Source organism: Mobula birostris, chromosome 11, assembly GCF_030028105.1.
Source record: "Mobula birostris isolate sMobBir1 chromosome 11, sMobBir1.hap1, whole genome shotgun sequence".
In the NCBI taxonomy this organism is placed as follows: Eukaryota; Metazoa; Chordata; class Chondrichthyes; order Myliobatiformes; family Myliobatidae; genus Mobula; species Mobula birostris.
This window is the reverse complement of record NC_092380.1, coordinates 108,371,549-108,384,602: the sequence shown is the minus strand read 5'-3', so window position 1 is coordinate 108,384,602 and position 13,054 is coordinate 108,371,549. Positions and strand designations below refer to the sequence as shown.

The window sequence follows — 13,054 nt, the reverse complement described above, 5'->3', positions numbered from 1 at the left end:
TACAAACATCTATCAGATCTCCCATCAGCCTCCACCACTCCAGAGAAAACAGCCAAAGTTTGACCAACCTCTTGTTACAGCACATGCCCTCTAATCCAGGCAGCGTCCTCTTAAGCCTCTTCTGCACCGAAAGCCTCGACATCTGACCTATAATGGGGTAACCAGAACTGTATGCAACACTCCAAATGTGGACTAACTAGAATTTTATAAAGCTGCACATATAGTAACTCCTAACTTTTGAACTCAATGCCTCAATTAATAAAGCCATTCATGCCATATGCCGTCTTAACCATCCTATCAACCTGTGTAGCCACTTTCAAGGAGCTATGAACTTGGATCCCAATAACCCTCTGCTCATCAACACTGATAAGGGACTTGCCTTTAACAGTATACTCTCTCTTTACATTTGACCTACCAAGGTGAAACACTTCACATTAGGCCAGGTTAAACTCCATCTACCATTTATTTGCAACTGGTCCATATCCCGCTGTATCCTTGGCAGTCTTCTACACTATTCACAATACCACCAATCTTTGTATCATCTGCATACTTACTAACTCACCCATCTATGCTTTCATCCAGGTCACTTATATACATTACAAATAGCAGACGGCCCAGTATGGTTCCCTGTGATAGCTCTCACTAATCACAGACCTCCTGCTAGAATAAATACCTTTGTTCACCATTCTCTATGGGCAAGCCAGTTCTGAATCCAAACAGCCGATTAATCATTGATTCCAAGTGTCTTAGAACTTCTGGGTGAGCCTCCCATTAGGGACCTTATCAAATGCCTTACTAAAATCCACACAGACAACATCCACAGCTCTAACTTCATCAGTCACCCTCACCACCTCATCAAAAAACTCAATCAAGTTCATAAGACATGACTTGCTCCACAAAAAGCCATGTTGGCTTTCCCTAATTAAGCCATGGTTTTCCAAATGCTCAAGAGATCCTATCCCAAAGAACTCTCTCCAGTAACTTCCCTACCACTGACATGAGACTCACCAGTCTATCCCTGGTTCTATGGAACAACATTAGATACTTATAAGTCTAGCAGGACCTTGCCTGTGGTAACAGAGGTCAAGGCCCCAGCAATTTCTTCACTAGCCTCTTTCAGTAACCTGAGGTATCCTGTATGCCATCAGACCCTGGGGCCTTATCCACCTTAATACTCTTTAAGAGACCAATCACTATCTCTTCCTTTACTTTGAAATGCCCAGGCTTATTAATATCTTCAGCACTTATCTCCTTATCCTCCACATACTTCTTGGTAAGTACTGAAGAGAAGTACTCAGTAAGGACCTAACTCACAAGATTACATCCTAGCAAATATTCCCCCCTTTATCCTTTAGTGGTGCCTCCCTCTCCCTAGTTATCCTTTTGTTCCTGAAATATGTACAGAATCCCTAGGGATTCTCTTTATTCCTGCTTGCCCAAGGACATTTCATGGTCCCTCCTTGCTTTCCTAATTCCCTTCTTGAGTTCTTTATTGACTTCTTTATAATTCTATAGGAATCTGTTTGACTCTAGCTTCCTAAGTTTTACATTCATTTTCTTTTTCTTCTTGACTAAATTGGTCACCTCTCTCGACATACAAGGTTCTCTTAACTTGCCGTCCTTGTTCTTCTTTATTGGAACATACCTGCCCTGTACTCTGTGCAGTTGGTCTTTAAGTACCCTCCACATTGTCGGATGTGGATTTGACCAAAAACAGATGTTCCCAGTTAACTCCTTAGTTCCTACCTAATACTCTCATAATTTTCCCTGCTCGAGTTTAATGTTCTCCCACAAGGTCCACGCTTATCCTGATCTATAACTATCTTAAAACATAAGGAGTTGTGGTCACTGTACCCTAACTGCTCACCCACTGAAAGGCTGGTCACCTGGCCGGGCTCATTACCTAATATCAGGTTCAGTACAGCTCCTCTTTTTGATGGACTCTCTACATATTTAAGAAATCCTCCTAGATGCACCCAACAAATTCTACCTCGTCTAAACCACTTGCACTAAGAAGGCCCTAGTTTATATTAGGGAAAGTTGAAGTCCCCCATGACACCAACCCTGTTGTTTTTACACCATTCCTTAATCTTCTTATTGATTGCATCCTTCCTATTATTCAATATCCCTGCCCCTTTACCTTGCTGTCTATCTTTTATAAAACATTGCAGCCCTGGGACATTAAAGCACCCATTCCTGTCCCTCTCTCAACCAAGTCTCTGTAATGACCACAACATCATAGTTCCATATATTGATTCATGCTTTAAATTCATAACCTTTATTCATAATACTCCTAGCATTAAAATACACACACTTCAAACTATCCATCCTATCCTTTCTATTACTTTGTTTCTGCCTGTTTCTACTGGCCCTGACAACCTTTTTCTGCATCCTTCCACTTTCTGACCTGGTACTGTGGTTGCTAACGCCTTGCTAAGCTAGTTTAACCATTAGCATTTATGAGCTACTCAAATAATCTCATCTGGCACCTAAAATCATTCTATGGGCAAAGTCATTTAGATCACATTTCTTCCTTATTCTGATGTTTAGTTTGAGCAATATCTGAACCTTTTGACCATGTCTCCATGCTCTTATGTGATGAGTTGCTGCCATGTGATTGGCTGATTAGATATTTGCATTAATGAGCAGGTGCACAGGTGTACCTTATAAAGTAGCCACTGAGTGTACACAGTTGTTCCCTTGCTGTATCAGACTGGTTCTATCTATCCCTTCATCTTTTCTATTCTTTTCCATACTTAATCGAGTGGCCTTGAGTGTATATCACCCTTTGTTTTCAGAATTTAAGTTCCACTTTAACCTATTTGATTTCCTACCAAACATGAAGTGAAGCATTTTCACACATGTTGTCAAATAGCTGTTAAGTTTATCAAACCTTTTCTGAAGAAAAGTAGATAATAGCATTGTATTGTTTTATCTGAGGTGGAATGTAACACTAATAATAAATTGACTCTGTGATGCCTAATCAGGTAGAAACTAGTAAGAAAAACATAAAGGACCGATAGCTCTGCACTGGCAGTTGAAATATTTATGTGCAGGTATGTGTGTGTTTATAATTGTTAATGCCATCAAGAGCAAAATTCAAAATCTCTAAATATATATCAACATACAACAAATTCTCCCAATGTAAGCACATACTATGGGATTGGATGATCCATAATTACACAACCCTTTCTCAAATATATTGACGTTTGATATGATATGCGGGGTGGCAGGGTGGAGATATATCTGTATCGGAAGAAGTGTAAGGCACTTTTTCCCTCTGCTAGCCTGCAGGTCACCCTTGGGCAAGGTGTAGCACATGCTTAGCTCCCGATCAGGGTCACGTGAAGCCATGGGAGCAGGTGGTGGATGGTCGTATGAGCAGCTGGTGCATATCACAAGTCCTGGTTATGTGACCACTGAGGCCAGGCAGACAATCTCTGAAGAGTATTGATAATGGCTGGGGTCACTCGTCTTAGAAGGATACTGCCCAGAAGAAGGCAATGTCAGACCACTTCTGCAGAAAAATTTGCCAAGAACAATCATGGACATGGGAGCATGATCGCCCACGTCATACGACACGGCACATAATGATGATGATGATATGATATGATTTCCATGGATGTAGGACCCTCCACATTTCAGAAGAAAAAACTACAGTAATAATTGTCAAATTTAACTCTCGAGTGGCTTTTTCTGTACTTTGAGCAAGAAAGTCATGAATACAATTGCCACAACACTGATCTGTGCATATAATCTAGGGCAATAATTAAGTGCAGTACCAGAGAAGTGTTGTATTTTCAGAGATGTTGTCATTTTGGATGAACCATTAAACTGTGGTCTCATAGCTGCTGTTGGATCTAAAATAATCATAACACCAGAAACTCCAATATCAGAAAGAAATCTAACTGCTATTTTGGCATCTTCTGCTGCCTAAATTGGCTAACCAACACTTGTGACCACATTTCAAACTAACTGCTGATAAAATGCTTGGAATGTCTCGGGACTCTACATATTCAGACCCGCTTGCCTGAAGTGATGGCAATAGCACATGGTTAATGAAGCAATTTTGGACTGACACCCAAGTTAAACTACCAAACCTGTTGGGTAAATTAAGGAAATTCTGAACCTTGTGAAATCTTTATGGTTAATTGCCTGACATCCTTTATAAATGTCAGCCATGTCTTTGTTTCCCTTTCTAATGCTATCTGCTTCACTCTGAATGTGTACCCACCTGCTGGGTAGAAAGGATGGTGAAGAAAGTATGCTAGATGCTTGCCTTCCTCAGCCAGGTCATAGAATGTAGGAACAGGTTTTTGCATTTTCTGGCCAACTTTACAGGAAATTAGTTAGGCCAGGCCACACCTGGAATGTTGGTGGATTTCCAGCATCTGCAGATTCTCTTGTGTTTACAGTTTCCTGGAATATTATGTTCAGTTCTGTTTGCCATTCAGTATGAAGAATGTGAATGCACTGGACAGAGTGTAGGGGAGATTCACCAGCATGTTGGCAGGGCTGGAATGTCCCTGCAATGAGGAGAGATCGAATATGTTAGGTTTATTTTCATTCAAGCAGAGAAGCTGTGTTCAAGTTTATTGTCATCTGACTGTACATATAGGTAAAACCAAATGAACATTGTGTCCAGACCCACAATACAAATAAGGTAAAATTAAAGGCATCCATTAGTCTTGCGAGGCCATGAATCTGCGCCTGGAAAGTCTTCACTCTCCAGGGCGCAGGCCTGGGCAAGGTTGTATGGAAACCAGCAGTTGCCCATGCTGCAAGTCTCCCCTCTCCACGACACCAATGTTATCCAAGGGAAGGGCATTAGGACCCATGCAGCTTAGCACCAGTGTCGTTGCAGAGCAATGTATGATTAAGTGCCTTGCTCAAGGACACAACACGTTGCCTCGGCTGGGGCTCGAACTCACGACCTTTAGGTCGCTAGTCCAATGCCTTAACCACTTGGCCACATGCCCACAAATAAGGTAGAATATAATTCCAAATGCATGCAGTGTGCAGCATAGGTTGCTGTTCTAGTGAGGAGACAGTGGTGGCAGTAGTCTCACAGCCTGAGGGAGGCTGTTATCCAATTTGCAGTCCTAGTTCTGATGCTCCTGTACCTCCTTCCTGACAGTTGTGGGTCAAAGTGGTTGTGGGGTGGGTGGTAGGGATTTCCGGTCAATGTCATAAATTGGGACCGAATGTAAAATTAATAGAGGCATCAAGGAGAAAATAAGAAACTTTTCCCTGTGGCAGAGATGTCTTAAGTCCAGAAATAGAAGAGGAGGAGGAGGAGGAGGATACAGGGGAACTGATGAAAATTTATCATTCATACTGAGGGAAGATGATAGAGGCAGAGATCTACACACGATTTATGAGGCATTTATATGAGTATTTGAATAACCAAGGCACAGATCAGGGTCTGTAGATGGGATTTGTGTAGATTAGTATTTGATTGTTGGCTTGGATATGGTGTTGGAAATGCATTTTTCTGTGCTGAAGGAGCCTATGGAAGTCTCATTCAGAACATAGAACAGAGTAGTACAGAAACAGGCCCTTTGGTCCATAATATCTTTCTGACCATGCCAATTTTAACCAGTCTTATCTGCCTGCACATGGTCTATATCCCTCCATTCCTTACCCATGTATCTACCTGTCCAAATGCCTCTTAAATGTTAGTATTTATGTCGCCACTTCCTCCACTTTCCTTCAAATGTTTCCCCTCTTGCCTCAAAACAATGGCCTCCAGCATTTGACATTTCCATCTGGAGGAAAAGACCCATGTTAACTACTGTCTATTCTCTCTTAATTCTATCTACTTCTATCAGATTGTTCCTCAGCCTCTAATGCTCCCGAGAAAAATGGTCCAAACTTGTCCAACCTCTTCTAATAGCGAAAACTGTCTAATACAGGTTGTGTACTGGCGAAGTTCTTCTGCACCCTTTCTAAAGCCTCGACATTCTTCCTTTAATGCAGCACCCTGAATTGCTTGTAATGCTGCAAATTGTGGCCTAACCAAAGTTTTATACAACTGCAACATGACTTCAGCATCCTGAATGGTGGAGGCAGGAATGCCTTCTTTCCCACTCTATCTACTTGGGTTGCCACTTACACCTAGGGCCCTTTATTACAACAAATTTGGGGACTTTTTTTCTGCTCTTGAAATCTAGTGGGTTTTCCTTGTAAAATCTTAACAACTTACAACAAAGCCCCAGTGAGTGTTACACTATATCATTAATGAGGGCTGTACGGTTCATAGAGCAAATCCCATCAGTGCAGGGTTAACTGATACCTTTATAGAATTTTGGGTTTTCCTTTTAATGTAACCTGTAAAAACCAAATCGTGTGCTAATTAGTTCTGGCAGATGAAACTCCCTCTGCTCATCTGAGGTTTCTTAAACTTGGGCAAAATGTGATTAAAAGCATTTAATTATTGTAATGTGTGGGTGCTGTGATGAGACAGTTACCATCACTGACAGCTGCAATAGTAAAGGCAATGTAATCATATACCAAGAAATAAAAAGGTTTGTTGAGTTCAAAGGTAACTCAGCTTTTAAAAGTCTTGACACTACTTGTAAAATTCAGTCTGCACTTTTTAGGAATCAATACATGAAGTTTATGTATTTACTCTCACATACAGTGCTCAATACCTTTAAGTAAATTGAATCCTTACCTTGATCACAAAAGAAGAATTTAGTGGATTAAAGAAGCTTAAATGTTTTCTAGCAGATGGGCTCTTGTTTTAATTAAGTGCTGCACAGGTACTTCCACAATAAAAAGAGGACAAAGAAAGAAGAATTAAATGCTAAATGAGAGGTGCTCCCTGTCAGCAAACTGTTTGTCTCAGACCTTTTTTTTTATTATTAACACAAGAGATTCTGCAGATGCTGGAAATCCAGAGTAACACACACAAAATACTGGAGGAACTCAGCAGGTCAGGCAGCATCTATGGACAAGAATAAACATTGACGTTTCAGGCTGAGATCCTTTATCAGGACTGAAGGGCTTCAGCCCGAAACGTCGACTCTATTCCTCTCTATAGATATTCCCTGACCTGCTGAGTTCCTCCAGTATTTTGTGCGTATGTGTGTTTTTATTCTTATAGTTGAAAGCAACAAATTGCTCATCAGACAGAAGAAAGTCAAGCAACATTCACACTGTCTGAGCTTACATTTGAAAGCATATAAAGTACGACTGGTAATTAATTTAGTGGGACATGGATAAGGAGACCACACTCTGTTTTAATTAGTGGTATTCTCTCAAATGTTATATGGTATGTGCAGGGCTTTATCATTACACTGGAAGGAAAGATTCTTAATGTGGTTTAAGCTGTGCTAATGTCAGACCCCATCAGGCGCTATAAGATGTGACATTAATAGACTGAACGATAAAATAGGCTTGACTTGTTATTTATTGCTGCAAAATCAGTTATAAGCTGACAGTCACAGCATCTCCCAGTGTTGGATTTTCACCCAGTACAGCAGAACTAAAATTTATTTCTGGATGTCCTAACTGTATTTATAGTTATTTTGCTGAATATTATGTTAGGTAAATGGATTTCTGCTGTCCGAAAGCTAGGTGTGTCTAGTTGATTGGCATTTACTAACTGTTTAAAATAATGTTTTTTATATATTTTGATTTGTCTCATCTTTTTCCCCCTCATTCACACATTCCCTGCTCCTCTTTATTTTTCATTTCCCTTGTTCACAACTTGCCTCAGTAAATTGCCCATAATGCCAACCACGGCAACTGCAAATTACCCAGAAAAACACAGAGCAGGTTGTGACAACAGTGGCCGTGACTTCTGTGATTTAAATTAACCTGGGTGCAGGCCCTCAAGCCCAATGTGTTCCTGATTTACCTTCTTTCTCACTACCTTCCATAAAATAAAATCAAGACTAAAAGTATTGATTCTTTCTTTCACCGTCAACTTCACCATGATGCCTTGTTAGCACGACATTATTACAGCTTAGTGTGTTCTGGAGTTCATAGAGTGCAATTCTGCCACCATCTGTAAGGAGTTTTTACATTTTCCCTGTGACCATGTGGGTGTCCTCCGGGTGCTCTGGTTTCCTCCCACAGTTCAAAGACATACCGGTTAGTAGGTTAATTGATCATTGTAAATTGTCTGGTGTTAAATAGGTGGCTGCTGGACAGTGCGGCTCGTTGGGCCAGAGGGACCAATTCAATGCTGTATCTCTAAATAAATGAAATAAAATAAAAACTTATCTCTCTCTCTCTCTCTCTCTCTCTCTCTCTCCCCTCCAAACCGTCCCCTTCTGATTGGCAGTATCATCCAGATAAGCAGAGTGCAGATGTGCCAGCAGGAGAACTTGAGGAACGTGCACAGAGGTTCATCGAAGTTGATCAGGCATGGAAAATACTAGGGAATGAAGAGACAAAGAGAGAGTATGACCTGCAGCGTCGTGGTAGGTTCTGTTCCGAAGCTTTGTGAAGGCTAAGTTGTCAATTCAGTATCACTTAAATTAGAAGAGGTTTCTCAAGAATAGATAAAAAATAATAAATGTTTTATGCATTATGATGAGAGAAACCTCTTTGAATATTTCTACTGAGCTTGCTATCTGCATTTATTTTTACGTATGTGCCATCCTCTGTGTTCACTAACTCTGAATTGAGGACATAACCTAATTTATAGTTATTTAAAATATTTGCATTTTTTCTGTAATCTTATAAAAGGAGTAGAACTGGATAATGGTTTTCAGTAATATTGAGAATGCAAGGTTAAGTTATTCGGTTTATTTAGGAATGTTCATATCTGTCGGAAGTGAGGGAAATTAAATTCATATCCACTGTAACATTAACCAGGCATGCCCAGCTTGCTGCTTAAACATCTCCTTGAAGCACAGGCAGACAGTTGTGAGCAAGAGGAGAAAAAATGTAGGTCATGCCTGTCACAAAGGGGCTGCCATTACATGAAGTGATAGCTCATCATCTCTTCTGGCCCCAGGACAGGGGACCCTCAGACTTCCATTATAGCTTTCAATAAATGTATATCTGCTCAGTGCAGCTAATGGGGGAAGGGATGAGAGTAGTCAATATTTGTGTATTGCCTGTAGGGAAAACACTCAGCCGTTTTTCTTTTTGCAACCACTCTTGTCCAAAATTGATGTGGAGGCATCATCACTTTTCAATGTGTCTGGTAAAGGCACACTGCATCTGCACTCAGTTACTGCTTATTTTCCAGGGTCGTACAACATCATTTAACTCCCTGCTGCCATGGTTATCAGTTCTCCTTTCCATTGTTGTCTCACCGACCATCTCACCCAAACCCCAATTCTACTCTGTCTTATACCCGATAATCCTCAAAAAGGTGTTCTCCATCATTAAGGACCCCTAACACCAAGAGCGTGCCCTCTTCTCGTTACTACCATCAGGGAGGAGGTACAGGAGCCTGAAGACACACACTCAACATTTTAGGAATAGCGTTTTTCCCGCTGCCATCAGATTTCTGAATGGGCATTGAACACTACCTCACTATTTTACTCTGTATTTTACACTACTTTTTAATTTTATATATATATATATCTTTTGTAATTTTTTATGTATTGTACTGCGCTGCTGCAGCAAAAGGACAAATTTTTCGACGTGTCGATGATATTAAATCTGATTCTGATTCTCACATCAGTTTTTATGGCTTCCAGAATATTGTCAACGATTTTGTAACTAGAATTACACACAACAGTTAAAATTTTTTCTTAGTTGAGGAATTTATTAATTTATTACGAAATCTATTTTTAAAATGTATTCAAGTACTGTGGCTTATTTTGGAGCAGACATTGATTTTTCCTCATTTTCTTTTTAGCTTAAGTTACCTCCATTACTCCTGCTTCACAGTTGTCAATAATGAATTCAATTACACTAAAATAAACCTTGATGCTTACAGCTCAGTCAATATGGATGATATTGGCACATGGAGGATAGAAAAATGGAAAGCTACATAGGATGGAAGGGCTAGATTTACCTTAGATTAGGTTTAAATGTCAACTCAACATTGTGGGTTTAAGGGGACCTGTACTGTGCTGTAATGTCATATATTTTCTGATATGGAAATATAACGCTTTAAGCCAAGTGAGTTTTTTCCTCTTGTTTTTTATAGGATATGGGTATTACCCAAAATGGTTCACAGACTAGATGGGTCAAAGGGCCTGTTCCTGTGTTCTAGTGTTTTGACTCTATAACAAAATTTGCATTCATAATCCATCTCTCATTGACCTTGAGAATGTGCTGGTTAGCTATTGCTGTTTCCTGCTTTGCAATTTTTCTTATCAGCTTCTACAATGCTACAGACTGGAGTGTTCTGGGATATGAAACCAGTGGCAAAGAAGAAACAGTGAAATATTCATATCAGGATGGTCTGTAACTCAGACGGGAGTCTGCACGTAGTGGTATTCCCATGAGCCAATTCCTTTTTGGTAGAGCTTGTGGGTTTGCAAAGGGCCTTAGAATAATTTTTGTTAGTAACAATGGCGAAGGTGAATTTCATGGAGTGGATGGGATGCCAGTCAAGCAGACTCATTTCATTTAGTGTAATTGAGTTAATTATTGAAACTGTGACACCGGAGTAATTGAGGTAATATAAGCCTAAAAGAAAAAAGGAAAGGTTAGTGATGTCTAATACAAAATAAGCCCTAGTACTTGGACATATTTTTAAAACGTCAGTTAAGCTGAGCAGACAATGAGCCAGCCTATGAACTCTACTTCACTATTTTTGCTCTACTTATTTTTTATATAGAGTCATAGAACACTCTGTGTGTGTGTGTGTGTGTAATTTATAGTATTTTTGTGTGCTGCTGCATAACAACAAGTTTCACAATATATGCCACTGGTATTAAACCTGAATCTGATTCTGACTTCCCTGTCCTGGGTAATGGTGTGCTTGATTCCTAGGGCCGACTTGCGAACTGATATGCTTTAGTTGTAGCATCTTCATTCTCCTCATTAATATTCAGTCAGTCTGTAACACTGATGACGTTTGTTTTGGTATCTGATGCTCGAGTGTTCTTCAGATATAAATGATAGAATTTTTTCATAGATAACTAGCACATTTTCAACTATGGCTCTGGGCCTGTCCTCACTCATATTCAGAAGAATTAGCAGGGATCTCATTGAAACCTATCGAACGTTGAAAGGCCTTGACAGAGTGGATGTGTGAGAGGATGTTTCCTATGGTGGGTGAGTCTCAGACCAGAGGACACAGCCACAGAATAAAGGGATGTCCATTTAGAATAGAAATCAGGAAGAATTTCTTTAGTCAAAGTGTGGTGAATCTGTGGAGGCCAAGTCATTGGGTGTATTTAAAGCAGATTCTTGATTAGCCTGGGCATGAAGGGATTTTTTTTAATGACATTAGGGTATGCACTTGCATGAGTTATTTGACAAGTGACTTCCAGATTCCCTCATACATCCAGGAAAATAAATTTCTCCTAGACATCCTTCAGATCTTTCCTCAATACTGATGTTCTGATACTTCCCATTCTTGCTGTACATAAGACTCTACCGTAATCTCATGAATCTACTTCCTGTTCTGTGGAAACAGTACTGCACACATTCTAATATTGCTTCAGCTGTTTTCATACCATTCTAGTATAGGCTGTCCACTCTGACAGTCACAAGAACCAGAGAATGGGATAGCCTGGACTGCTCAGGCAGAGAGTTGGTACATGATCTCTTCTGAGTGGAACTTTAGCCAAGGTGGGAAATTATCACATATAGAAACAGAAAATTGTGGAATTAGAATCAGGTTTATTATCACTGACAGGGGTCCACTCTCTACCTTTTATTTTGTTCTTTGGTAATGGTGTCTGGGCTTACTTGATGATGATTCTACAACTACAAAAAGGAATGACCTTTAATTGTTTCCGTTTCAATTTTTATTTTCAATTCTCCTTATTTTGAAAATGCTTTGATCAGTCAGTTATGATCTTTTTGCTATGTTTCAGTTATAACTATATCTTTCTTACACTCATGTTCTCAATATTGTTTATTATTATTTTGATTTCCTTTTTGTATTTGCACAATTTGTCGTCATTTGCACATTGGTTGTTTGTCTATCTTTATCTGTAGTTTTCATTGAACCTGTTGTGTTTGTATCTACTGTGCATGGCCGTAAGAAAACGAATCTCAGGGTTGTATATGGTGACATATATACACTTTGATAATAAATTTACTTTGAACTTTGATCTTTGAGCTGGTAACTCCATGGTTATCGTTCATCAGCTTTGTTTGGTAGACTCCTGTCAAAATCCTATCTGTTTTCCTGTTGTGTTTCCTTTGTATTTCAAGCTTGTTTATTTATTTTATTTTTTTGTTTTCTCCCAGTTCTGAATTTGCATTGGACTCCCATGATCTCTCCAGAAAATGTCCCTATTACGATTTTCCCTCTCAGCACCAGCCATGGATCTAAAGTTCAAAGTTATTTTATTATCATATACTGTACAAATACTGTATGTCACCATATACTACCCTGAGATACATTTTCTCACAGTAGAACAAAGGAATACAATAGAACTAATGAAGAACTACACACAATGACTGACAAACAGCCAATGCACCAAAGAAAAGAAAACTGCAAATTCAAATCAATAAAGAAAATTGAGAACAAAGACATAAAGGGTAGTAGGTTAATTGGTTACATGTGTGCAATTGGGCAGTGCAGGTTCATTGGGTTGAAGGGCCTGTTACTGTGCTGTATCTCTAAATAAAAGGAGAACTTGAGATGTAGAGAGCTTGAAAGTGAGCCCATGGATTGTGGACTCAGTACAGAATTTAGGGTGGTGACGTTAATCATGTTGGTTCAGGATCCTGATGTTTGAAGGTTAATGACTGTTCTTGAACCTGGTGATATGGGACTTAAGTCTCCTGTACCTCCTGCCCAGTGACAGCTGTGAGAAGAGAACATGGTCTGGATGGTGGGTCTCCTTGATGAATACTGCTTTCTTGTGGCAGCGGTCCTTGTAGATGGGCTCAATGGTGATCCTCTCACTCATGCTATCTCCCTATCACACTTGTGACTGCAGAGTCCTGCTGATTC

General features: G+C 39.8%; 1 protein-coding gene across 2 annotated transcripts in view; it reads left to right on the top strand.

The window, feature by feature from the left end:
• dnajc24 (DnaJ (Hsp40) homolog, subfamily C, member 24) overlaps positions 1 to 13,054 on the top strand; it is a 52,242-nt gene that overhangs the window by 18,124 nt on the left and 21,064 nt on the right. For both annotated transcript variants that reach the window (XM_072272822.1, XM_072272823.1), the window contains exon 3: positions 8,294 to 8,432. In XM_072272822.1, the coding sequence (XP_072128923.1) occupies positions 8,294 to 8,432 (139 nt within the window). The remainder of the gene's footprint in view (positions 1 to 8,293; positions 8,433 to 13,054) is intronic.